The sequence below is a fragment of the Galeopterus variegatus genome, unplaced genomic scaffold, assembly GCF_000696425.1.
Source record: "Galeopterus variegatus unplaced genomic scaffold, G_variegatus-3.0.2 Scaffold569, whole genome shotgun sequence".
NCBI lineage: Eukaryota > Metazoa > Chordata > Mammalia > Dermoptera > Cynocephalidae > Galeopterus > Galeopterus variegatus.
This window is the reverse complement of record NW_007726680.1, coordinates 565509-591334: the sequence shown is the minus strand read 5'-3', so window position 1 is coordinate 591334 and position 25826 is coordinate 565509. Positions and strand designations below refer to the sequence as shown.

Below are 25826 nucleotides of genomic sequence, written 5' to 3'. Positions count from 1 at the left end.
TTATCTGAACTGAGGGAGTGGCCATGGGATGAAGAAAGAGGAGACAGGTTTGAAAGATGAAGGGGGAAAGATCAGTAAAACTTTGTGGGGAGGGGGGATAGATCTGACTTTGCCAGACAGAAACCAGCCCATCCTCAGACTCTAGTTCTATTTATACTCCAAGCCAAATAGTGCAAATGGCTCCAAGTTTCCCTCCCAAGAGCCCTAGGCTCTGTCCAGGACCTCCATTCTGCAGACCTTTCCCAGGCATCTGTCTCTGCACACACCTGATGATACCCTGAGCACTACTTCCCAGACAGGTGGGTGTGTGGTCCCAGTGACTTAACTACCTCTGCTACCCAGGAACCAATGAAAAATTAAATTAATTATGGTTTGCAAATTAATCCTGTCCCATCAATTGCATAATGGAATAATGAAAAATGAGAGTGCTTATTTAAAAAATGAAAGCCTCGAAAGAGGCCTGTCACTCACAAAATCAGCATAAACAAAAACCATATAGATCAAATTAACGAATCTAAATACATACAGAGGACTTCTGCTTCCAACCATGATGGAGTAACAGGGACTAGATTTACCATTCCATGTTAACTAAAAAGCCAGACAAAATATATGAAGTGAGTTTCAGACTCTGGACAACAGGCAGCACTGGACAATGAGCCCTGAGAGGGAAACAAATGAGATGAGTGCTGGCATTGGCCTAGCTTACTATCTGGAGAGTTTCCAGGCTGGGGTGCCGGGAGGGGGAACCCAAACAGTCAGCAGACTCCCTGAGCTGAGGGGACATATTTGAGAATTCAGAGGGGCTAAGGCAGAACAGAGAGATGAAAAATACAATGTTTGAGATGAAAAATATACTGGATAGAAACTATGCAAAATGAAACAGATGTAAAAAATACTTGTAAAAAGAAAAGATGACAGAGCATCAGTGAGCCACGGGACAACTTCCATCAGCCTAATATACCTGTAACTGGCCATGGTGGGGAGAGGAAGCAAAAACCAAAATATATAAGGGCCAAAAAATTTCCAAATTTGATGGAAATCCTAAATCTACAGAACCAAGAACCTTAACAAACAACAAGCAGAAGAAACATACACCAAAACACTGTCATAATCAAATTGCTTAACAGCAGTAATAAATGCACAGATAACATAATTGGTCTAGGTGTAGTATTTTATTTTAAAAACAAGGGCAAAAACTTATAAGAAGTAGAATGAAGTACAGATGCTCCTCAACTCATGACAGAGTTATGTCCAGATAAATCTATTGTTAAGTTGAAAATATTGTAAGTGGAAAGTGAGTTTTTGATTTACAATATTTCCAATTTACAATTGAGTTTTTTTGGACATAACTCCATCGTAAGTTGAGCATGTCGCTTTGGCATGATGCTAAAGACAGAAAATTGTAAGTTGAACCATCGTAAGTTAGGGATATCTGTATTGACTTTTCAGGAAACCTAAATATCATAAGCACATCTCAATGGAATTCCTGTTTTTAAAGAAAGAAGCCTTCTACGATTGACGTCAAAACACATTACATTCAAAAATTTCATGGTAAATCCACTGGTTAGACTTGACAAAGAAACAGTGTTGTAAGTGGTAATGACATTCCCATGTCAACTCACAAAGGCTACTTAGCATACTTAAGGTAGATAAAATAATGAATATATATGATAAAACACAACAGGAAATAAAAATTAGTACAATGCAGTGGATAAGATACAATTTTTATTCTCTTTGAGTTATATACTTGTGAGAAAACATCTTTAACTTGGGGTAAATCAGAGAAGGAAAATGAGTAAAGGAGAAAAAGAAACTGCATTTATTAATCTCCTAATATGTACCAGGCATTGGGCTTTCATATATATTATTATGTATTATACTCCCACACCCTGAAGGGTAGGTATTTTCCCCACTTTATGGATAAGGGAACACACTCAGGAAGTGTATCAGTACATTTGTGTTGCTTATAACAAAATACTTGGAACTGGGTAATTTATAAAGGAAATGAAATTTATTGCTTACAGTTTCTGAGGCTGGGAAGTCCAAAGTCCATCTGGTGGTGGCAACAGTGACCCAGGGTCTCACATTGCAAGAGAGCAGAGAGAGAGAGAACTTACAGTCTTGGCTCTAGCACTTACTAGCTGTGTGATCAGGATAAATTACTTAACCCCCCATTATGTCCCTCCTCATCTTTTAAATTGGGGTAAGAATACTCACATCATTGATGGTTGTGCAACCCTGTAAATTAACCAAAAAATCGTAATAACTTCGTATAGCATACATTATATTCTTCAAGGCCCCACCTTACAATTACCATAATAGGATTTCCCACCCTCTTAACAGTCACATGAGGGCTAAGTTCCTAATACATAAAACTTGGGGGACACAGCTCAAGCTTCAGGGAATTTTGGGGGGACATAATTCAATCCACTACAGGAAGTAACCAGATAGTACAATCCATGTTGAATTTTGAAGAGATTTCTGGGTGTGCTCACAGTCTTTACAGGCTGATGGCACTGGTTGTTTGGTCCACTATGTCTTAAAAACAAATGGCTACTTTTTTCTTGACTCAGTTGCATTTCCTGTGTTATTACTCTGTTTCTTTGTCTGATTGGAGCTTATTTCTAGCTTCCAAATGGGTCCACGTGACATGGAAGAAAAAAAGAACAGAAGCTTTTCTTTTTTTTTTTTTCCCCCCTAAAAGATGACTGGTTAGGGGATCTTTTTTTAATTTTTTTTTTTCCTTTTTGTCTTTTTTCTTTACCGGTAACGGGATCGCAACCCTCGGTGTCGCGCCCGTACCGTGACCGGCAATGGGATTGCAACCCTCGGCGTCGCGTCCGCACCGCGCTCCCAAGCGCCGCACTCTACCAAGTGCGCCACTGGGCCGGCCCTGCTGGTTAGGGGATCTTAACCCTTGACTTAGTGTTTTCAGCACTACGCTCACCCAGTGAGCAACCGGCCATCCCTATATAGGGATCTGAACCCGTGGCCTTGGTATTACCAGCACCACACTCTCCCTAGTGAGCCACGGGCGGGCCTCGAACAGAAGCTTTTCTGAGGTACCTTAGCAAATAGTCTGAGTAAAATTTCTGAGTAAGAAAAAGGGGGAAAGAGAAAAGGAGTTAAAGAGATTATGCCTGTATTTGAAGGACAGAATTTCCAGCTTTGACAGGATTGTGCTCTGGGCAGCTAGGCTTCCAGCACACAGTTTGTCTTGCAGTAGAATCTAATCCTTTTGATAACAAGCCATTTGAAAACTAATTTTCAAAATTATCCTGAGCCTATTAATACATTTGAGGAAAAATAAGCCTGTGATGATGATGAAGAAGCTGCAGAAATAAGAATACTGAACCCTGCAAATACTTACATTTAAGATAGCTCATATAAAGAAAAAAATTTATCCAAGAAGATGGAAATAATGGGTAAAAAACATAAATGAGATCAAAAAGTAAACAAATCCTATTATGAAAGAAATATTTTGATTTTTGAGGGTGATACAGACAAAAGATCTGATTTTTTTTTTCCCCAGTGCTGAAACTTGCAAGGAAAAGGAGTGTGTGTACAGCAACCTGTGGCTATCTTGTTTTTGAGTAAATGGTATAGTGGATCAATTCCCTCAGGTAAAGAAAGGCTTTGGTTCACCTGTTCAATATTTGACCTGCCCACATGTCACAGAAAGATCAGGTGGGTTGTTACAGACCATTAATGACATCACCATCATTTTGGCATTTGGGGGGAATAAAGGATTTGCATAGAAAAATAAAGGACAGCAAAGGCATCATGATGTTACTTTCAGTTCATTAAATTTGAAATGTCAGGTTCATCGTTTATTGCCTCTTGTTGAATTAATTAATTCATTCTTTGTTTGTTTGCTTGTTTGTTTGTTTTGGCGGCTGGCCAGTACAAGGATCTGAACCCTTGACCTTGGTGTTATCAGCACCACGCTCTCCCAAATGAGCTAATGGGCCAGCCCCATTTATTAATTTCTGAGTGGCAACCTTGAGCAGAATGTGGTACACTCATTCAAGAGTTAGCTCTGTCCTCAAGGAGCAGAACAAGATTACTGACCCCAGTGAAGAAGAGGAAAGATTAGAGCAAAGCAAAGTTTCAGGTCAGAATGAAAGTGTCCTACAGTCAGTAAATTTCCAGATCACTGGCACTGTAGATGCTCTGATGCTGAAGTTGGTGAGGGCTCTGACCAGAGTTTTTTCCACATTGGCATCCAAAAGCCTCCTCCATTGTGAATTTTCTGATGAACTCCCAAGTTGGGAGTTCTATTCTAAGGTCTTCCCACACTCTTTACATTAGTAGGGTTTCTCACCAGTCTGAACTCTCATGCAGAGAAATCTCCGATTTCCATCTGAAGTCTTCTCCTGAAGGCATGAAGATCCCCCAGGTCTTTCCCACATTCACTTGTACTTCTGGGATTCCCCCCACTTCAGAGTCAATGGAACGGAATGTGGATTATACTGCCTACTCTGACTAACGTCACTCCTCACTCCCACTCGGTGCAGCCTAGAGAATGTCCTATATAACCAGCCGACCAAAGGCACAGAAGCATTTTGCTCCTTTCATGATGATTCTCTGGATAATCTGCCCAGGACCTGTCACAGACCCCTGCCCTCTCCCTACACACAACCACCCTCCCCTTTAGCAAAAGGCCTCAAAAGCTCAACTCCGCTGGCCCCAGCACTCACAGCCTCCACATCTATCTTCTTAATTCCACCAACAGTCTCAGAGGACAATGACTTATTTCTAAAGCCAACCCTGCCTTTCATATCTTGAGTCTATCCTTTCCCATCGCAAATAAGTTAAATTGTAATAACTAATTAAGTAATTATCTTAACAAGCCTGGATGGAAGTCCAAAAGAGCCTAGGCGAGGACTCCGTAAGTATCCGTGGAATGTCTTGAGGAAACCCTCGCTGGGATGTGAAACGTCCCCACAAACGATAAATCCCATCAGCTGGAGCGACAGGCCACCGGGCCGCCGACTCAGGACAGGGACAGCCCCACGGGCGCTCCAGAGCCCGCGCGCACGGCAGCGAGCCCGACCGGGGTCCCTCCGCCCTTAGCATTGGAACCTGCTGGTCACCGGGCCTGCTGGGGGCGCGCACACGCGAGGGGTCTCCCGGCTTCCTAGAGGACCCAGCCACAGACACGCTTCCGCCCGCGTCGACGTTGGCGTCTCCCTCTAGGGGCTCCTACCTCTTGCACCCGGGGCAAGGTGGCGGCCGAGCGCATCCGGTGACGTTTTGGAAGTTGGGTCCACCGGATGAAAACGGCCCGCAAAGAGTGTTACGAACAAGTAAAGAACGAGCGTTCTTGTCAGCCGGTACTGCAGGAGAGGCTGGAGTCACGGCCGAGTCCCTGCGCAAAGCCCCGGGCTGGGAGGCAAAGACGTGGGAGGGTCGCCCAGAGGCTTGGAAAGGGGGACGAGCTCGGGTCCGCGCGCTCATAGAAGGAGCTTCACCTGTCCCGGCAGCCGCTATCCCCAAGCCCTCGAGCCGCCTTCCTCCCCACCTTCTGTTTTGTTTTTCTTTTTAAAAAAGATGACCTGTAAGGGGATCTTAACCCTTGACTTGGTGTTGTCAGCACCACGCTCAGCCAGTGAGCAAACCGGCCATCCCTTTATGGGATCCTAACCCAGAGCCTTGGTGTTATCAGCACCACACTCTCCCGAGTGAGCCACGGGCTGGCCCAAAGATAGAAACTGTTTTTTTTGTTTGTTTGTTTGTTTTTTGTCCTTTTTGAGACCGGCCGCACCGCGCTCAGCCAGTGAGCGCTGTGAGCGCACCAGTCATCCCTATATAGGATCCGAACCCGCGGCGGGAGCGCTGCTGCTCCCCCAGCACCGCACTCTCCCGAGTGCGCCACGGGCTCGGCCCCCTCCCCACCTTCTGGACGCCGGATGACTGCCTTGGTGATTGGGAGGCCGAAGCCTTCTCTCCTGTTCGCAGCTCTGACCGCCACTAGATTGTTCCGGGCCCGAGTCTCCTGGCGCCAGGCACAGGCGCTTTCACGTCTCAGGGGCCCAACTGGTGACTGATGACTACACCGATCTACCTTACTGCGGCTCTTCCTTCCCTCAGGCAACACCAGAATCGTCCTCACCCCTTCCCACCCTTTTACTGAGGCTCCAGCTGCCGCCCATTTCCAGGGGTTCACCCAGGCAGGTCGTTGACAAGGCTTCATTCCAAAAGCTGAGGAATGCGGTGAAGAAGAGGTTATGACAGAAGTTACTTGGTAATTTTTTTTTTCTTTAAGGTAAAAGTCTGCTTTTAGGAATGTGTAAAGGACTACTGGGGTTGGAAGATTGGTTTCAGGATGTCCATGAATTCCCTGACATTGCATGTATATTTTTCTGGGCAGAGATTTCCTGATTCTCAAAGATTCTTGATTTAGCAGTCTCAGGAACCTGCCTTAGACCGGGAGTCACCTAGAAGAACACTTGTAAAAACTGAATTGCAAGCAATCATCAACAGCAGCAGCAGCCTGAAATCTCATTAAGGTAATTTTTTAAAAAACTGGACCATCCAGATGACCCAGAATATATTACATAAAGTTGTTAATCAAGAAGAAAAATGTGTATACACACACATGCATGCACACACACACAATAGGTAACACTTGTCCTGTTATGAAAGACAAAGGATCTCCCCAAGCAAAGCAGAAGATCAAGGACACAGAATGAACAGCATATGCAAAGCCAGAAGCTAACAGCACAGCATGTAGGGGTACTTAGGAAAGGGTGAAACTTACAGTGCGGGGATGAAACTGGTAATCAAAGTCATATTAAGGCCATGATGAAACATAATGCAGTTTGTAATAATAAACACTAGAAAAGAATCATATCCATAAAATTGTAAAGAAATACTTTATTTACCTAAAGTGTTAGTATACCATTAAAATTAAGTTTAATTAGGGAAGGAAGAAAAAAGTACATGGGCATAGCTTCAAAAATTCTGAAGGATACTTCTGGGTATTTAGGTAGGACTTTGAAACTATGAGGCCTGTTTTTTTTTCAAATGGGTCTAAAATTAAGATAATGTCTTTTCCTTGGTAGAATTCTACTTGCACACAATTAGGACTACCAGTCACAATTATGGTCAGATACTGACTCCTAAGTAAACTGAAGGAGGGAGGCAAACAGAAGTAAAAGAGAAATATATATGTTGGAAGATTTTTCTGAGAATCTATGACTCCCCCCCCCCCACCTTAAGAAGATGCTCAGGTACAACAAAAGTTGGTCACTAATGTTGGAATGAGTGGATTGTTAACTGAAGGGCCTTTTCTTTTGCTGTGCAGTGATGGGTTTAAGAAGGCAATTGGCGGGGGGCGGGGGGGAGGAGATGGACTAGATATCTGGCAAGAAAAAAGGAGCTGATGTGGCTGAGCCCTGAGAGGACAAAGAAAAATCTTCACTGGTGGTCTAATAGGAAGTACAATGTGAACCTTAACCTCTTACACAATTCTTCAGTGAAATCCATATTACTCATTGTGTTTGTGTGAGTAGACTCTTTGGTGGCAGTTTGAAGAGGTGCTGAGTTCTGTATCAGGGCTGGCAAGGGGTGAATGTGGAAATAAAATGTGAGCACAGGTTATCAGAAGTTAAAGGGATAGGTGGCATCCAGGCTTCAGATGAGAAAGATATGGTCTGGGCACAACTCAATTTGAGCTCGAGCAACAAAAAAGGGATTAAGAGAATACACACCACTTATAATCACCCTAAGGGAAGAAGTAAGTCAAAGAACTTTTTCTGCTAAGAGTTTGACTGTTAGAGTCAGAGGTACCTGGAAGGATGTGGAAACTGCAATCAACTTTATTTGTACAGCTCTTTTCTCAAGCCAAGAGTATAAACCTGGGGAGACACTTATATTGAGGGTACAGAATAAACCCATGTTGTGGATTTTAGCCATGACCAGTTGTTTCCAAAGACATGATTTAATTCATAATATTCAAATCTATTTAGTAATTAGTAGTAAAAAACATGCAAAGGATTTCAAGTAAGGCAGTAATGAATCTGCCTGTAGTAGATTGAATTATGTCCCCCAAAACTCACTGAAGCTTGAATCGTATCCCCCAAGTTTTACGTATTAGAAATTTAGCCCCCACTGTGACTGTGAAGAAGGTGGGAAATCCTATTATCATCATTGAAAGGTGGAGCCTTGAAGAGGTGGATTGTGGGAATGTGCAGTAGTGAATGGATTAAAAATGGTGGTCAGGGGTGTGGTTCTGAGGGCTCTATTTATTTTTTTTTTTAAAAAGATGACTGGTAAGGGGATCTTAACCCTTGACTTGGTGTTGTCAGCACCACGCTCACCCAGTGAGCGAACCGGCCATCCCTATATGGGATCCGAACCCGGGGCCTTGGTGTTATCAGCACCACACTCTCCCAAGTGAGCCACGGGCCGGCCCGTTCTGAGGGCTTTAAAAGAGGAGAGTCTGTTTTCTCTTTCTCTCTTGCTCTCTCTCCTTTCACCATCTTGCAATGTGAGACCCCTGAGTCACTGTCACCACCACCAGATGGACTTTGGACTTCTCAGCCTTAGAAACTGTAAGCAATAAACTTTGCTTTTCTTTACAGATCATCCAGTTCCAGCTATTCTGTTATAAGCAACAGAAACAGACTAATACACTGCCTATCTGCACAGTGGTTAAGAGCATAGACCAGGCTTACAGTCTTGGCTCTAGCACTTACTAGCTGTGTGATCAGGATAAATTACTTAACCCCCCATTATGTCCCTCCTCATCTTTTAAATTGGGGTAAGAATACTCACATCATTGATGGTTGTGCAACCCTGTAAATTAACCAAAAAATCATTCAACTGAACACTCAAAACAGGTGTATTTTATGGTATGCAGAGTATACCTCAATAAAGCTTCTTTTAAAAAGAGTAACCACATGATAGGGATGCTGTGAAAATAAAAATGTAAACTGTCTGGCACTGTGCCTGGCATACAGTATACACTCAATAAATATTAGTGATTAGTATCAGTGTAATAAAGACGTTAAAGAATAAAACAATGAAGATACGTAAAGTTAGATTTTTAAAAAGGAACCAAGGAATTATTGGGCTGTTTGAAACTTCAGAAGTCATTTAGTTCAACTCCCCTCATTTTACAGGTGAGAAAATCAGAGACCAGCAGGTGAAGTGCCCAATGCAAGGTCTAGCTCTCAGACCAGACCCCAGGCCTGCTGGATCCCTATTAATGCAATTCCCACTAATACCCACTGCCTCAGAAACATGGACACAAGAAAATGGAGGGATGCATTTCCTTAAACAAGAAATAACATATAGGAGAACACAGAAAACATATGTAGAGATCTTGAAGTAAGAATTCCAAGGCCAAGGAGCAAACCAAGAAGAGGGTGTCACATCCTGGCCTATCAGCCAGGGCTGCTAGCAGTGGGGTCCAGGTCATGAGAGCTGAAGTACTTTGGCAAGGACAGGCTCTGGTTAGTCAGGTGAACCAGCTCATCACTGTGGCCTGGTGCCCAGTGGAGGTGAAGCTGCAGTCCTCTCTTTGCTAGTTCCTGACACAGGATCAGTCAGCAGTGGCAGGAACTGGAGCCAAAGTGAACGCAGCAGAATTCTTAGGAGCAGTAGTCAGTCTGAGCAGCCCTGAAGTGAGGATAGCTACTAAAGAGCTGCTCTACCCATGCTGAGTAGTCTGGCCTCAATTGTTTATCCCCTGGCCTTGCCTATTCAGCCCCTCTGGGTTCTAAGGCCTTCACTTACAATCCTATAAATTGTCTGTCAGTTCCCTCAGTCATGGTACCCTCTTCAGATGAATGAGAAAGCCTAGCAGATGTGAAATGACAAAAGCTTCCTACTTCTTCACTACTGCTGCCATCTTTTAAGGGAACTTGATAGCATGGCTGGAAGATTTTGAGGCCAGTAAAAGCTTACTAAATTATTCCAATACTAAACGGTGGACAGAAGAATGAGGTGTGTCTTCTAAGTCATGACTTTCTAACATTTCAGGGGATAACATTCAATGAGTCAACTTTGTCATTCTTAGGAGGTGGTGGCATCCTGTTCCCCACTTTTCCTAGAGACTAACAATTTAGGCTAGATGGCTAATACTGACCCCCAACGTTATGTGATCCATTGAGGGAGAAAGAAGGAAGTGAAGGAAAAAGGGACATGGTAATTAAGGCCTGAAACAGCTTTCACAATTTAACTCAGTTAATTGAAACTTCTCAACAAATAATTCATTAAAGTGCCTCCTTTTCGACCAACTGTTTAAATAAAAATCAGTAGAAGGACAGAGGAGGTTCTGTCCATTCATTTGATCTAAGAACTTGGGGGACAGATTATGAACAAATTAGTAAGTCTGATTTCAGACTTTCCACAAAAAGCCTTCCTATTCTGCGGATCACTCCATGCAGTGAACACTTTGATGTCGGAGGAGGTGAGAGCTCCGACTAAAGGTCTTCTGACATTCTTGGCACTCGTAAGGCTTCTCTCCAGTGTGAATTCTCTGATGTATGATAAGTTGGGAATGCTGGCTGAATGTTTTTTCACACTCATTACATTCATAAGGTTTCTCTCCAATATGAATTTTCTGGTGGCGAAGCAGCTCAGAGTTATCCCAGAAGGTTCTTGCACACTCATTACATTGATGGGGTTTTTCTCCTGTATGAATTCTCTGGTGGACAATAAGATGAGAGGTCCGCCTGAAAGCCTTTCCACACTCGAAGCATTCATAGGGTTTCTCTCCAGTGTGAATTCTCTCATGTCTAAGAAGTTCTGAGTTCCCCCTGAAGGCCTTCCCACATTCCTTACATACATAGGGCTTCTCACCAGTATGAATTCTAATATGTCTAATAATTTCTGAGTTCTGGCCAAAAGTTTTCCCACATTCATTACATTCATAGGGCTTGTCCCCTGTATGAATTCTTTGATGCCGGATAAGCTCAGAACTCTGACCAAAGCCCTTCCCACACTCATTACACAGATAAGGTTTTTCTCCAGTATGAATTTTCTGGTGTCTAATAAGGCCTGAGCTGTGCTTGAAGGCTTTGCCACACTCACTGCATTCATGATATCTTTCTTCAGTATGAATTCTCTGATGCTGAATAAGCTGTGAGCTAACCCTAAAAGTCTTCCCACATTCGTTGCATTCATAAGGTTTCTCACCAGTATGGATTCTCTGGTGTAGAATAAGGGCTGAATTCTGACTGAAGCCTTTACCACATTCTTCACATTTATAGGGTCTCTCTCCAGTATGAATTCTATAATGATGGATAAGATGTGAACTCTGAATAAAGGCCTTTCCACATTCACTACAAGCAAAGGGTTTCTCTCCAGCATGGATTCTCAAGTGCCTTCGAAGGCTTGAATTAGTTCCAAATGTCTTTCCACATTCTTTGCATTCAAAGGGTTTTTCTCCACTATGAACTCTCATATGCTGGATGAGATGTGAGTTCTGATTAAAGGCTTTCCCACATTCTTTACATATGTGAGGCTTTTCTTCCACAGAACTTCTCTGTGTTTTGTTAGGTTCTAAATTCTCTATGAAGTTTTGGCCAGAGGTAGCAAATGTACTAACTCCCTCTGCTATGGTATCCCCCTGTTGTATGATCAGATTTAGGCAGGGGCTACAGCCTCTCTCTCTCTCTTTATTCTCCTGGTCTTCCTCACTTGAGGGTGATTTCTTAAAGATAATCAACCCTGATGCAAAGTCTCTCTCCTGAGGAGATATCTGTTCTATAAAATCTTCTGTGGACTCTCTCGAATGTCCCTCCAATATGTCTTCTTCACATGCTGCTCTAACATTGTGATCTTGGTAAACCACTTTTGGAAGTTTTTCTAATATTGACCCATGTAGCTCAGATTCTTCAGAAATTTCTTCCTTGGGAATCAGCTCCTTGTTCTCAGTCCCCATCTTACAATCTGAAATGAGAGAGGTTAAGTATGTGAAGTGACTATGTCATACTTAGATGAAGCCGATGCTGGAGGAGTACAGAGTTCTGATACAGTTCTGATAGCACTCAAAACCAGTCCCGGTGTCTGGTGAAATAACAGGATGCTGCTGAAGATAGAGATTTGGGATTATGGTGGACATACTAAACAGCAGATGCTGACTGAACACAGAAAAATGATCGGAGATTTAAGGAGAGAAATAGGAAATGGATGATAAGGAGATGCTGATGAAAGTTTTATAATACTAACAGTGAGTTGGTAAAGAAAACATTTAGGGAAAATGGTGGCCATAATAGATGTGTATATGGAAAAGGCTGGAAAAAGGGACACAAATGACAAGTTATTAGAAATAAGTTTCAGGTTTACAGAGGAAATAACCACTAAATGAGCAGCAAGAGGAACTACTCTTAATCTAGTCCTGTGGTACCCACCAGCTCTATAGAGCAGGGGATACTATCTATAGGGGTTACCCATTCAAAAGGTTAATGTGACTTAGCTATAACTAGCACAAAAGTAACTACCCGTGGCTCCCTTACATTTGGATGTAGTAAGGTTCTAAGTGGCTAGTGAATTGTGTCAATACCACTTATAGAATAATTCTTTTCCCTACTGAATTAAAATGCCACCTACACCATGGTCTAAATGTCCATATATATCTGGGTCAATTTCTGGATTCCATTCAGTTCTATTCATCTATTTCTTCTCTAAATACCAACTGTTCAACATGCGGGAGCTTTATTAAAAATTTTAATATGTTAGAGAAAGTTATCTCTCAGTCTTCTTTTTCAGATATTTCCTATTTTCATATTTTTCCAAATAAATTTTAGTATAATTTTAGAAAATTTCAAAACTTATCCTGATGTTTTTATATCCATCACATCTCTGTATGTTTTTTCATTTAGTTTTTCTTATATTTTCTAACTTGTTATTTTCATATATAGCAATGCTGTTAATTTTTATATATTAATTTTGTGATCAGCCCTTTTATAAAATTGCATTAATACTTTTATAGATCTTTTTATTTTTTATTTGTTTTATTAAATACTTTTATAGATATTAAAGTGTACATTTTAAAACTTTTAAAGGTGTGGCAAGGATTTTTAGTTGCCACCCACAATATCTATTCTTCTCCATCTCCTCACAACAGAATAATAAATTTACTTAGTGTGGCAATGAGCCTAGCTAAAGAAATACATTCCCCAGCTTTCTTTGCAGCTGAGTTTGGCCATGTGACCAAATTCTGGCCAATGACAGTAAGATGCAAATGAAAGAATATTTGACCACTGAGAACTCTCCTAAGGGACGAGGGGACGCATTTCTTCATTCTCTTCTTCCATCCTGTTCCTGGGGAATGATGTGACAGTTGGAGTGCCATCGTGGACCATGACTACATCAGCATACCCTAGGACTGGAGATCAGAGAAGAAACTTGGTCCCTAATGACTCCATGAAGCCTTTATATATATACATATATATATATGAAGCCAAACCTATTCCTAACTAATACAATTGCCCTAGGCATTTAGCTGTCCCCATCACAGAACTGGGGTCCAAATGCTAGAAGAATAAGCCTGACCTCTGTTTGGGTGGTAAGCAATCTGGAGCTATATTAAAGTGGCCCTTTGCTAGGGTAGCATATTTGTGCACCACAGCAAGTCTGGGGAATACAATCCTCCCACCAGTAGAAGTGTTAATTGTGGAAGATGATTCTCAAGGGGCAATGGGCAGGTATGAAACTTCATCCTTTAGACAATGCAGAGTCACGCAATTTTTTTTCTATTTTTATTAATTTTTAATTGACACATAAATAATTATACATATTTGTGAAATACTGTGTGAAATTTTGATACATGTATACAATGTATAATGATCAAATCAGGTCAATCAACATATCCATCACCTAAAACATTTATCATTTCTTTGTGTTGGGAACATTCAAAATCCTCTCTTCTGGCTAACTGAAAATATACAATAAATTGTTATTAATTATAGTTACTCTACAGTGCTATAGAAATTAGATCTTATCTCTCCTATCTAGTTGTAATTTTGTATCTGTAAACCAACCTCTCACTACCTCCCTTCCCCCATATCCTTCCCAGCTTCTGGTAACCACTATTCTACTCTCTACTTCTATGTGATCAACTTTCTTATCTTCCACATGAGTGAGAACATGCAGATTATTTCTCTTTCTGTTCCTGGCTTATTTCACTTAACATAATATCCTCTAAGCTCATCCATGTTGCCATGAATGATAGGATTTCATTCTTTTTTATGGCTGAATAGTATTCCATTGTGTGTGTATATATAACACATTCTCTTTATCCATTCATCTGTTGATGGACATTTGTGTTGATTCCATATCTTGGCTATTGTGAATAGTGTTGCAATAAACATGGGAGTGCATCTCTCCAATACTCTGATTTCCCTTCCTCGGATATATACCCAGTAGTGGGATTGCTGGATCATAGTTCTATTTTTAGTTTTTTGAGGAACCTCCATATTATTTTCCATAATGGCTGTTCTAATTTGCATTCCCACCAACAGTGTATAAGAGTTATGGAATGGTTTCTAAGCCAAGGAGTAACATGATCCCTGGTCAGATTAGCATTTCAGGTAGAGGTACACTCGTGGCCATTTAGTTGCTGAACAAGAGGGCCATAGGCCTGGACCTAGGGAGATCAGTTAGGAGGCTGATGGAGTCATTAAGGCAAAAGGTGATGAGATCTAACTAGGGCAACAGTAATCGTGGGGATGAAGAGAAGACAGACTGGAGAACTATTTAAGAGGTCAAATTCTGCAAGGTTTGGTGTGTGATTGAATATAGATGGTAAGGATAGGGAGGAGTCAAAGATGGTGCCCAGATCCCCCTTAATTTCATGGATGGTAATTAGATGGATGGTGGTGCCACCAAGATTGGGAATACCGGAGGAGGAGCTAGTTCAGGAGGGAAGACGACAGATGAGCTTTGTTTTGGACACGATGAATTTCAAGATATCCATATAGAGGTATCAAGGAATCAGTCAAAATATATTGGTCTATTGGTCTAAAGCTTAGTCAGGACTAGAGATACTGACTTGAGTAATCAGCATGAGTATAGTGTGAGAACTGTCAGAGACTGAGGACAGAAACTAGGAGTCAAAACTAACAGTCAAGAGTAGTCCAGTTATCTTCCGTTTTCTCCCTCTAGATCTTCTTTACACCTTTCTCCACACTGCGGTCTGTCCCAGATGGCTAAGCTGTATGACACACATCAACAGGCCTTCTGGCTTCTAACTGTGTCCCATCAATGGGGAGCCCCAGCAGGAGACGGAAAGTAGGAAGAAGGCAGTCAGGGTATTTATTTTCCTGGTTCCTTCCCGTGAGGTCACCCAAGGCTGGTGGTGTCTCTCAACTGAAAGTCATTACTCCTCTGAAGAAGTCTATCCTACCCAATTGTCTCAGCACGTGGGTTCCAGTAACCTCCACTACCTCTTGTCTCTTCAGGCCCGGGGCTAGTGACCACTCCACTGTTGCCAGACCCAGGTTCCTCAATACCCTGCCCACACCTATATCATTTAAAATTAACTTCTTTGCAAATAAACCCTCCTCAAATTATCCTAATTTGAGTGAGCCATCTGTTTCCTGTTTGGACTCCAATAATAAAGGAGTGGGTGGAGGAAGAGAAAGAATGGTTAGTGAAACAGAATAACCAGAATACAGTATCAGAAGTCACCAGGGCGGGCCGGCCCGGTGGCGCGCTGCTACAGTGCGCTCAACATGATGAAATGACGAAAAGTATATAGGACCTGAAAGAAGAAATGTACAAGGAAATCAATGTCCTGAAAAAGAATGTAGCAGAGCTTGGCGAGCTGAAGATTTCATTCAATAAGATAAAAAACACAGGGCCGGCCTGGTGGTGCACTGGAGAGTGCGCTGCTTGGGAGTGCAGCGGCGCTCCCGCAGAGGGTTCGGATCCCACATACAGACCGGTTCCCGCTCACTGGCTGAGCAAGGTGCGGGCGCAACACCGAGGGTTGTGATCCCGTTGCCGGTCCGGTCCGGTATGGGCGCGACACTGAGGGTTGCGATCGGTTGCCGGACACGAAAAAAGACAAAAAAGGAAAAAAAAAGAAGTCACCAGGGCAATGGCAGAGGGAATTAAACAGTACCAAATGCAGTTGAGAGACACAATAGGATAAGAATTGGCAAATGTCTACTGAGACATATGGTGGTCCCAGATGACCCAAGAGAACAGATTCAGTGAAATGGTAGAAGCAGAAGCTGAATAGGGCAACCAGGCTGGAGCTGGAGCCAGAAGCCCCCTGGGGTCCTGAGGCTGCTGGGCCGTGAGCTTTGGCCCTGCTCACCATCAATGGTAACCAGGCCAGCTACCCAGCCAGCCATGGGCCAATCTCACCCCCTCTTCCTCACTCCAACAACATCTTAGAATGTACTTATTATTATTATTATTTTTTTTTTTAAAAAAGGGAAGCTGAATGACAGTGGACTGAATAATGAATTTGCTGCTGCTTTTTTAAAAAATGTGGATAAAAGGAGAAGACCAAGATAAACAGTAATGTGAATGTGGCACAGGTCAAGGATTTTCTCTAGTGGGAGAGATCTGAACATGTTTATATTAGAAAGGATGGTGTCAGTAGAGAGATGGGGGTTAAGAGGAAAGAAAAGATGTGAGTATTGAAGAAATGAAGACCCTGAGTGGCAGGAGAGACTGATGTCAAGTGGTGAGGAAAGGGGAAAGTAGTGATTTTTTGGGTGACCTTTGTACTGCTCTTTTTGTCCAGTCATCCATGGGATGGTGGTTACTACCACCATCCTACCCTGGGGCCTCTCTAGTCACTCATCAGTACGGCTCGGGCAATGCCCCCTCCCCTGACACCTGGAAGGAACCTGATCTCCTACTGAAATCTGGAAGTCTTGGAAGCTCTTTGTGCTACCCCTCAAAATGAGCTGGAATCTTCTTCAACTTTCCCCCCGCTTGGCATCTTCTCTAATTCTCCCTGGAGTAGGGGAGGGCACTCAAAAGCTGGATTTCTCCTCTTTGTTGAAATCTGAAAATTATAGATAATATGTGTCTATATAATTGTGAGGATCCATTATAGAGAACTTAGCTATTTTCTTCATTCCTGGTACCATCTGAGATTGGAAATACTGTCTTAAATAAATTTCTTTCTAATACCCACCAAAAAACAAGGTCCACAAGCTGGTATTTCAGTCCCCATCTACTTCCAACCTCTTCTTTGGCCTTTCCTTTTCATCCTCATGCCCCCTATAATTCTTTTCCATCATCTAGTTCTTTACAAAGTCAGCATTCGTAGAACCTACATCTGTACCACAACATATGGAAAATTACTTGTTCTTAGTAAAGCAAGATACAATATAAATTGGTATGTATTTATCCCCAAATTCAAGACTTGGTTCAAAACTCAAATTAAGAAAGTCTTCCCCAACTAAATTTGACTCCCCTTACTATTCTTTTATTCTGCATTCTGTCAGTGTCATTTGTTAAATGGTGTTTTATAGGTACCCTCTCATATACAAACCAAAGCCAATCTCCATTTGGTTGATTTTCCCAGAGGCACAGCCACACATTGAGGCCTCATCCCCATATGGAAACACTCCACTTCTCAAATTCCCAAACCCAATTTTCTATCTTTCTCTCACTTCTTCACTTTTCTAAATCTGAAATTAGCTGTTTATGGAGAGAGGTAAGATGGAGGTGCCACCTGAGGAGTATAGGTTGGCCACTCTTAGTCCTCAGTTTGGGGGACAACAGTCAGGCCTCTACTGGGTCTCCATAGTTCAGAATAGAGCCCTCCACTCTGCAGACCTGGATTTGTCTTTCAATGCACCCTAGGAGAGCAGACTCAGAAAGCTTCATACACAAAATACTGATGCATAAACCAGATACCCACCTATAAATTAACAATGAGAAATAAAACTGTAAGACTATGAACATAACTTACTTCATCTTGAAGCCTTTTCCACTTGCTATGTCCTTTGTGTGAACTCCGCCCACAAAAGTTATACAGTAACTAGTGGTAAGATAGTTACAATAACACGTAGAAACAGCTTTCTGACTACAAAGAAGTAATTTAATGATTAAGCACTGATATGGCAACAGCCGGTCTAGCTACCTGCACCACAAGACCACCAAAAATAGTAATCATTGTCCTAAGACATTTGGAGTTAGTGATGGTAGCTTGTTTCTTAGTTAGTAATTGCTTCTTGGCTTTTTCCCCTCCTTTGTGTGAAGTGCCTACATAAATTTGGGCTCAATCAGGAGGTGGCATGGAGAAACCTTGTATATACCTCGGGGTCATCGCCCACCTGATCCATCATCCTGTATGTAAGTTACCCTAATAAAATTCTTTGCTTTACCACATGGAATTGCCTATTTCATTTTTCAGTCTCAAGATACCTTTTCAGTTGGTAGACATTTTGCCTTTAGTCTACCATCAGACAACTTGTAAAGGACCATAGTGCATAGGTGGAAATCTACATAGGAAGCCACATAAAACTCTGAAAATTGTTTAGTAGGCTTGCAAACATGGCAGGAAGATCTGGTTAGATGAATGATTCTTAAATAATGGCTCCTGGCCTGAACTAGGCTAGCTGCATAAGAATAAACTGGGAAATTTGTTAAAAATACTAATATCCAGGTCCCACCTCAGACCTCTCAGAATCAGAATCTCTGGTGGAGGGGGAAGGGATATGTATTTTTAACAAGTGCCCCAGGTGATTCTGATGCCCAGCCAGGCCTGGAAACCACTGTTAAGAATTCTTAATGACAAAGTAAGTTATCTCACTCTCAATGGTCTAAAGGTCCAGCTTACCAAGCAGATCAACATGTGTGTCAAGCAGCAAGATTAAAGATACATCACCAGTTCTTGCTCTGACTTTTATTTCCTTGATTATCCCTCCACTTCCCTCAACTTCTCAGAGAGCAGACAGGACAGGTATATTACAATTGACTAGATACGCTTTTCTGAGTTAAAAACCACCTTTCTGTTATGGTTATCAGACTGATTCTAGTTACCATGCCTGGGCCTGATTTTGCCCAAATTACCTAAATCAGAGTTTACAGCAATCTCTTGTGATAGCAATATCACTTAATTCTTTGAACTTATCTGCCAAAAATCACATTGTGATTAGTAAAAAAAAAAAAAAAATTTTTAAGACTATTAAATAATCTATCAGCTGGCTGACAGCCTGATTAAGTCTTTTTAAAATTTTGTTGAGGGCCGGCCCGTGGCTTACCGGGGAGAGTGTGGTGCTGATAACACCAAGGCTACAGGTTCGGATCCCTATTATAGGATGGCCAGTTAGCTCACTTGGGAGTGCATGGTGCTGACAACACCAAGTCAAGGGTTAAGATCCCCTTACCAGTCATCATTTAAAAAATAAAAATAAGGGGCCGGCCCGGTGGCGCACTCGGTAGAGTGCAGCGCTTGGGAGCGCGGCGGCGCTCCCGCCGAGGGTTCGGATCCCATGTAGAGACCAGTCTGCTCACTTGGTTGAGCGCGGTGCGGGCGCGACACCGAGGGTTGTGATCCCGTTACCGGTCACGAAAAAAGACAAAAAGGAAAATAAATTAATTAATTAAATAAAATAAAAATAAAAATAAATAAATAAAATAAAATTTTGTTGAAAGCAAAGACTGGAACTTGTGTGACAAAGCGTCCAAGAATCATTTACTTCTTCAACAAACTGTTCCTTTGTATGACACTCCAGATATTTTTCCACCCCAGAGTGATGCACCATAGGTACAATTAAGGAGGAGATTAATGGAAGGTATGTCTTTCTTTCTAAAGTAGGAAAAGAACAATTGTGAACAAGGAGGAGAGAAAGAGAAACCTATAGGCCACAGGCCCATTCTCAAGCAGATTGATTGCAGGCAAGCATACAAATTGAAGTCAAGGATCTAGAAATTGATTTCCATTCAACAATCTGTGCCCACAGATGTTGCAGAAAGTGTTTGTGTACCCCCTCCACAAACTTCCTTTTGACAACTACCGCACTACAGCATTCTGGGCAGAAAATGGGCAAGCAAAGCATCAGAGGCCAGGAAGTACAGGAGGAATAAGAAAAGAACAGAGAAAACATTTTGACTTCAATGAATACATCTAAGGTTGAGATAGATATGGAAGGATGCACTGACATTCTGATATAGAGAATAATGATGAGCACTTATTATGTGCTAAGCAATTCACAGACATTATTATCTTGTTTAACCCTCACAATCTCCTTATGAGACAAGCATGCTGGAGAGCATCAGTGTGAAGAGGAGACAATCGGCATGCTCTCCTAACTTTCTCCAGTGCAGCCTCAGAGCAGGCTGGGAATCCAGGGAGATGTGTGTGGGCAAGATTGAGGAAGTGAGGGACTCAAATATTAGCCAGGACACAGTTGAGATGACTGAGTGGGACAGGGATGCAAATGAAGGGGGGTCGGGGGGGAGGAGTGGATGCCAACAGATGGAGGTTACAGAGGGGATGAAGAATGTGGTGGGTACACAGAACCAAGGGAAGGTATTCTGGAAATTGGGATGAGGTTTTATTTTGAAATGTCAAAATTTTTAACACATCAAAAATAATATCCTTCAAAACTATTAAAATTTATGATGAGAAATGGAAACATTTTGGATGTCAACTTACTAATGTGTAAGGGGCTACAAAGCTTTTCAAAATTATTTTATGGGTTATTTGAGCAAAAACATTTGCAGTAGTCTTGCTCTCTTTTCAGGAGATCTGACCTCACCGAAGAGCTCCAGGAGGGCACCTCAGTTGGGTTACCCCAGTCAAATAAATACCATATCCCTTGCAAGTGACTGGTTCAGAAACAGCAGGGATGCAGAGATCCCTCATTCAGGAAAAGACATATGCCTTCATCTGGGTCAATATCTTGAGGAAGTTTGCAGGAACTTCTGGGAATAGTTTCCTGCCATCCTGAGAGAACCACAGGAAGAGACTTCCATATACTGTGGCCTGGACCTGCCACTGCCAAGTCACTACCAGCTTGTGGATGAAGGCAGGCAGAGTAAGAAAATCAAGGGACAATGGAGCCAGGGCCACTGCTTTAAGTCATTCCTGAAACTGCTATCCCTCTTGATTTCCAATTATAAGAGCTTATATACTTGCATATTTTCAAGCCACAGACAAAAGCATCTTAACTGATACAAATGCTTTCCCCTAACTTCTGAAAGGCCAGGTCCTACCAAATAATATCTAGTACCAGGACCATCTCCTCCCCAAAATCTTCACTAATATCTGCAGAAAAGAGGTTCTCTCTTGGTGCTCTGAACCAGCATTTCACGAGACCTTTTCTCACCTCTTTCTTTGTGCTATAATTATCACGTCACTTCCTATTTATTGTTCCCCAAGGCCTACAGAATAAAAACTTCTTCACATGGCTCATATTCCCTCATGGTGAAGCCTGTTTGCTTTCCCCATCTTCTGTCCCACACTCTCCAATAACTGCTGAAAGCTGCAGTTACGCTCAGTGTCCTGCAGTTCAAACACTTCCTATTCTTTAAAGCTTCCTTGCCTTTGAGAACAAGTTATTCCCACTTCCGGGAATACTTTTGCCCACCTTTTACACTCAAATATCTCCAAAACTCAGCTCAAGCATGGACAGTCCTCTCCATTTCCTTCCCTGGCCCCAGGGTCATAAGACTGATACTCCTTCATCTTGTAGTAATTACTCCGTTGTACTGTTAGTTTACTTTCATGTCTGTTTTCTTCTCTAGACCATGAGCAAGGATGATCTTCTATTCATCTTTGTATTCCCAGTGGCCCAGCACATTTCGGATACCTGGTAAATATCTGTGAAGTGAATTTGTGTAAATGTCTTATCTACATAACGAATCTGCCATACTCTTGAGAGCTGACTGGATATTTCATTCATCTTTGCATCTAAAGAACCTAGAACAGTGTCTGACACGTAGCTGGTGTCAATAACTATTTGTAAAAATAAGTTCCTTCTCCCAATCTGGATGGTTCTTAGTCTAAGGCACCGTTATCCTCCTTTCCTCTGTCCTCCCTCTGGTACCCACAATCAAGAGGGCTCTATCAACTCTGCGCTCAAACCTGTTCTTTCCATAACTAATCCTCATTAGCCAATATGCTGTCTGTCAGCACAGGGCGCACACAGTCTGCCCCGGGAGCCTTAAGTTTTTGACCCCGCCCGCCATTTCGTCGCAGCGCTTTACTTGGGGTGGAATGTCAGAGAAAACCACAGCTCCCATCGTTCCCCAGGTCGGGACCGAGGAGGTGTCCCTGCGTCTCCCGCCCCCGCGACTGACAGGCAGCGAACCAGAGCAGGAACAGTCCCCGGCAGTGTCCAGTCCCACCCTCTCTGTGTGCAGGTGGGGAAATGCAAGCCCGGGGGAGGAGGGCATAAAGTCCAAGGTCACAAGGAGACCCGTGTCAGGAACGGGCCTAAACGTGGGGTTTCCGCTCCTCTCGCGGGCCGGGAAGTCGGGAGCCCAGCGCCCTCCTCCCCCCAGGGGTGACGGAACGAGGTCTCACCGCAGGCCGCCACCGCCCCACGCTCCCTCGGCTCGGGCTCCCGGCGCCGCTCGGCCGCTCGCACAGCTCCCGCAGCTGTTGTCTCGGTGTCACGGGCGACGGGCACCGGCCACTTCCGCTCCCCGGCGGCACTCCAGCCAATCAGCGCGCGCTGCACTCCGCTGGAGGAGCAGGTGGTCAGCACGCCGACGCCTCCTCGCCGTTGCCCCTCAACCTTTCTGCGGCTCTCGCCCTAGCCCAATCCCCATGTCGCCGACGCTTGCCGAGTCGGCTCCCTGGAATGGCGCCGTGCACCGGGCGATGCCCACTTGAGCCCCAGGACCACTGACAAGCGGGGTCCTCCGGGTTTCCTAGAACGGCTCCAGGGATGCACTTCCGCCCGGTGACCTGCCGCTCTGCGCGCTGTGCCGCTCCCCAAGCATTGATCTGGGCTGGAGAAACTGGGAATCCGCGCCGCCTTCCCGCGGGGATGGTTCGCAGGCCTCCTTTACCGCCCCGACCCGCTTCCCTCTTATCCCGTCGCTCCCTTTCCCGAGATCCGTGAGTCTGGTAAACACAGGTCTGCAGATCCTCAGAACAGGCCAGTGATCTGCTGGGGGCAAAGGGACACCCGCTCTGAGGTCAAGGAGGGCTTGAAGGAGTGAGGCTTGGGCTGAAATCTGAAGGGTGGGCGGGAATGACCAAGGTTAAGAGTAAGGGGAAGGGCTGGCTGGTTAGTGTAGTTGGTTAGACCGCGGTGTTATAACACCAGGGTCACGGGTTCGCAATCCTGAACCCGACAGCAGTCAAAAAAGAGAGAGAGAAATGGGGGCAGCGGTTCAGGCCATGGAAACAGCATCCTACACTGGTCTTCTTATCTGCCTTCAACAAGCGAGGCCCCGTTCTCGCCTCAGAACCTTTGTGTTTCTTCCATCCTCTGCTCTTCCTCCATAACTTTGCACAACAAGCTTTTTGTTTTTCAGGTCGCAGTTCAAAGACCACTACGTCGAAGAAGGATTTCATCATATGTAACGTTGCCTCAAACTACGTCATCCCTCCCAAATATCAGTCACAGGGAAGGACTGTGATTGGCCCTGTTTGGGTCTGGTGCTCACCCCTGGACCAATCAGGGAGAGAGAGTGTGTGTGATTAGCCAGGTCCGGGTCACCTGTCTGCCTCAGTGGTGAGGGCGGGTTTCTGTGTTTGCATCACCGTAATCCTGTGAAATAGGGAAAGGAGTGACTACCCTGAGAAAGGGATATTGTGTATATATCCAATACACAACCTAGCAGAAGGGAAAACTTTCTCTTCAGTTTATGATTGGAATTAGGCCCTAGACGCTAGGGTGCATCACTTTAGCCACTCACACCAGTATTCTGAACTCCTTTGCCCTACTATCTGCAACTGCCTGGGAAGTTTGTTAACCCTAATTCAGTCAAAATGTCCATTTTCTTTGCTCAGGCTGCTAACAACGAGTGGGAAGAATCACACATTTTGGAGAAGAGCCCCAAGATAATGTTATGGTCTCCGTTTTGCAGAGGTCTTTGACTTATGTCCAGTAACCACTGTTTCCCAGTCAGCATGTTTACCATTTTCCATAATTGCCATTTCAACCTTCTTCACTTTGCTCGAACCTTTCTCCAAGCCGTAATCCAAGAGGAGTCAATTACCATCATAATCACTGCAGCCACATTCATCCAAAGGAAAGATGCCCATAGGATGAAAGTATCCTGCCTCAGAAACAAAGGTGGAAGGCATTTAGTTCTACTGACTTTTATCTAGTACACCTGCATTAATGGACATCTGCCTCAAGAGCCTAAATCAGTGATTCTTAACTTTGGCTGCACGTTGGAATCACTTGGGAATTTTTATTTTATTTTATTTTTTTAAAAGATGATCAGTAAGGGGGTCTTAACCCTTGACTTGGCGTTATAAGCACCACACTCTCCCAAGTGAGCCACATGGGCCGGCCCCTGGGAATTTTTTAAAATACTGATATCTGGTGCTACCCACATAGGTTCTCTTGAAATTGATCTGAGATATGACCTAGGCATGGGTTGGTGTTTTGTTTCGTTATGTCTTTAACTTTCCAGGTAATTCTAACTACAACCAAGGTTGCAAACCAATAGCTTAGGCCAGTGGTTCTCAAAGTGTGGTCTCTGAACCAACAGCATTAGCATCACTTGGGAACTTGTTAGAAATGAAATTCTCGGGCCGGCCTGTGGCTCACTCGGTAGAGTGCGGTGCTGGTAGCACCAAGGCCACAGGTTCGGATCCCATATAGGGATGGCCGGTTAGCTCACTGGTTGAGCGTGGTGCTGACAACACCAAGTCAAGGGTTGAGATCCCCTTACCGGTCATCTTTAAAAAAAAAAAAATTAAAAAAAAAAAAAAAGAAATGAAATTCTCAGGCCGCACCCACAGATCTCCTGAATCAGAAACTCTGTGGTTGGAGCTCAGCAATCAGTGTTTTAACAAGCCGTTCAGGGTTCCGATGCACATTAAAGTTTGGGAATCATCGGCCCAGGCATTAATGATGCTTCCCTCGATCAGTCTTCATATGTGGGTTAGAAAGGAAAAGGATAAGCTGTCTCCTGGCTACTTCCCTGCCCACCATCTGCTTTATTACACTAGCCAACTTAGGAGCCATCTGGAGCAATGGGAATCCACTGAGGGAAGGAGGCCAGGGCATATGGTCCATAAATACTATTCCCATATTCAGCATGCATGAGGATGTGTATGACTGGGTGGGAACTGATGCTTCTTGGTCTACTAATGGGCATGGTACATCCATAGAATTGAGTTTATAGGTAAATATAAGGGGTTTTGTTCTTGGAAGAGAGAAAAAAAAGGAGGTAGCAACCTTGACCACACTTCTGAATTCACACAAGGACAGGCACATGGAAAATAAAAGACGTATCACTCTTATTCACCCTTATCCCTTCTCTGCTTTGTGTGGAAGACGTGGGAAGGCGGGCTACAAGGACTGGCTGCACTCCTTTCTTATACTTTAAAAGTACGTCATCACTCAAATTAGTTTACAACTCTTATTTAGGCCTAGTGCTGTTCATAATTATATTTTCAGTTATCTATGGGCCACATTCCAAGTATTAGCAAATTATTAGTATCTGTAGTCACTGTCCTTTCAGACTTAAATAACATTGTAAGTGTAAGTTACTCTTAGGATTCTGAAAGAAATGGCCAAAAGATTTGCACCACCTTGTAAACCTTCAGGTCTTTTTAAATCCCCTCTCCCACGGGCATATAACCTGTGGACAATCTAACAATCTAACATAAGGATGCTAGCTTGGATAGCTTTCTCTCCCTGTTATCTGCTCTTCTTCCCAGCTCCCCACATCTACTTATTTATCATTGTCACCTTCCTCTT

At 43.4% G+C, this 25826-nt stretch overlaps 1 protein-coding gene across 2 annotated transcripts in view; it reads right to left on the bottom strand.

Moving 5' to 3' along the window:
- The window catches only part of ZFP3 (ZFP3 zinc finger protein), a 31279-nt gene extending 8721 nt beyond the window's left edge, over nt 1-22558 (bottom strand). The window contains exons 1-2 of one of the 2 annotated variants that reach the window (XM_008570110.1): nt 22460-22558; nt 10199-11904 (exon numbers count right to left, since the gene is read on the bottom strand). In XM_008570110.1, the coding sequence (XP_008568332.1) occupies nt 10385-11896 (1512 nt within the window). In that variant the 5' untranslated portion in view covers nt 11897-11904; nt 22460-22558 and the 3' untranslated portion in view covers nt 10199-10384. Of the gene's footprint in view, nt 1-10198; nt 11905-22459 lie in introns of those variants that run through there. The other variant, XR_550315.1, reaches the window with a different exon arrangement.
- Nucleotides 22559-25826: the final 3268 nt, after the last annotated feature.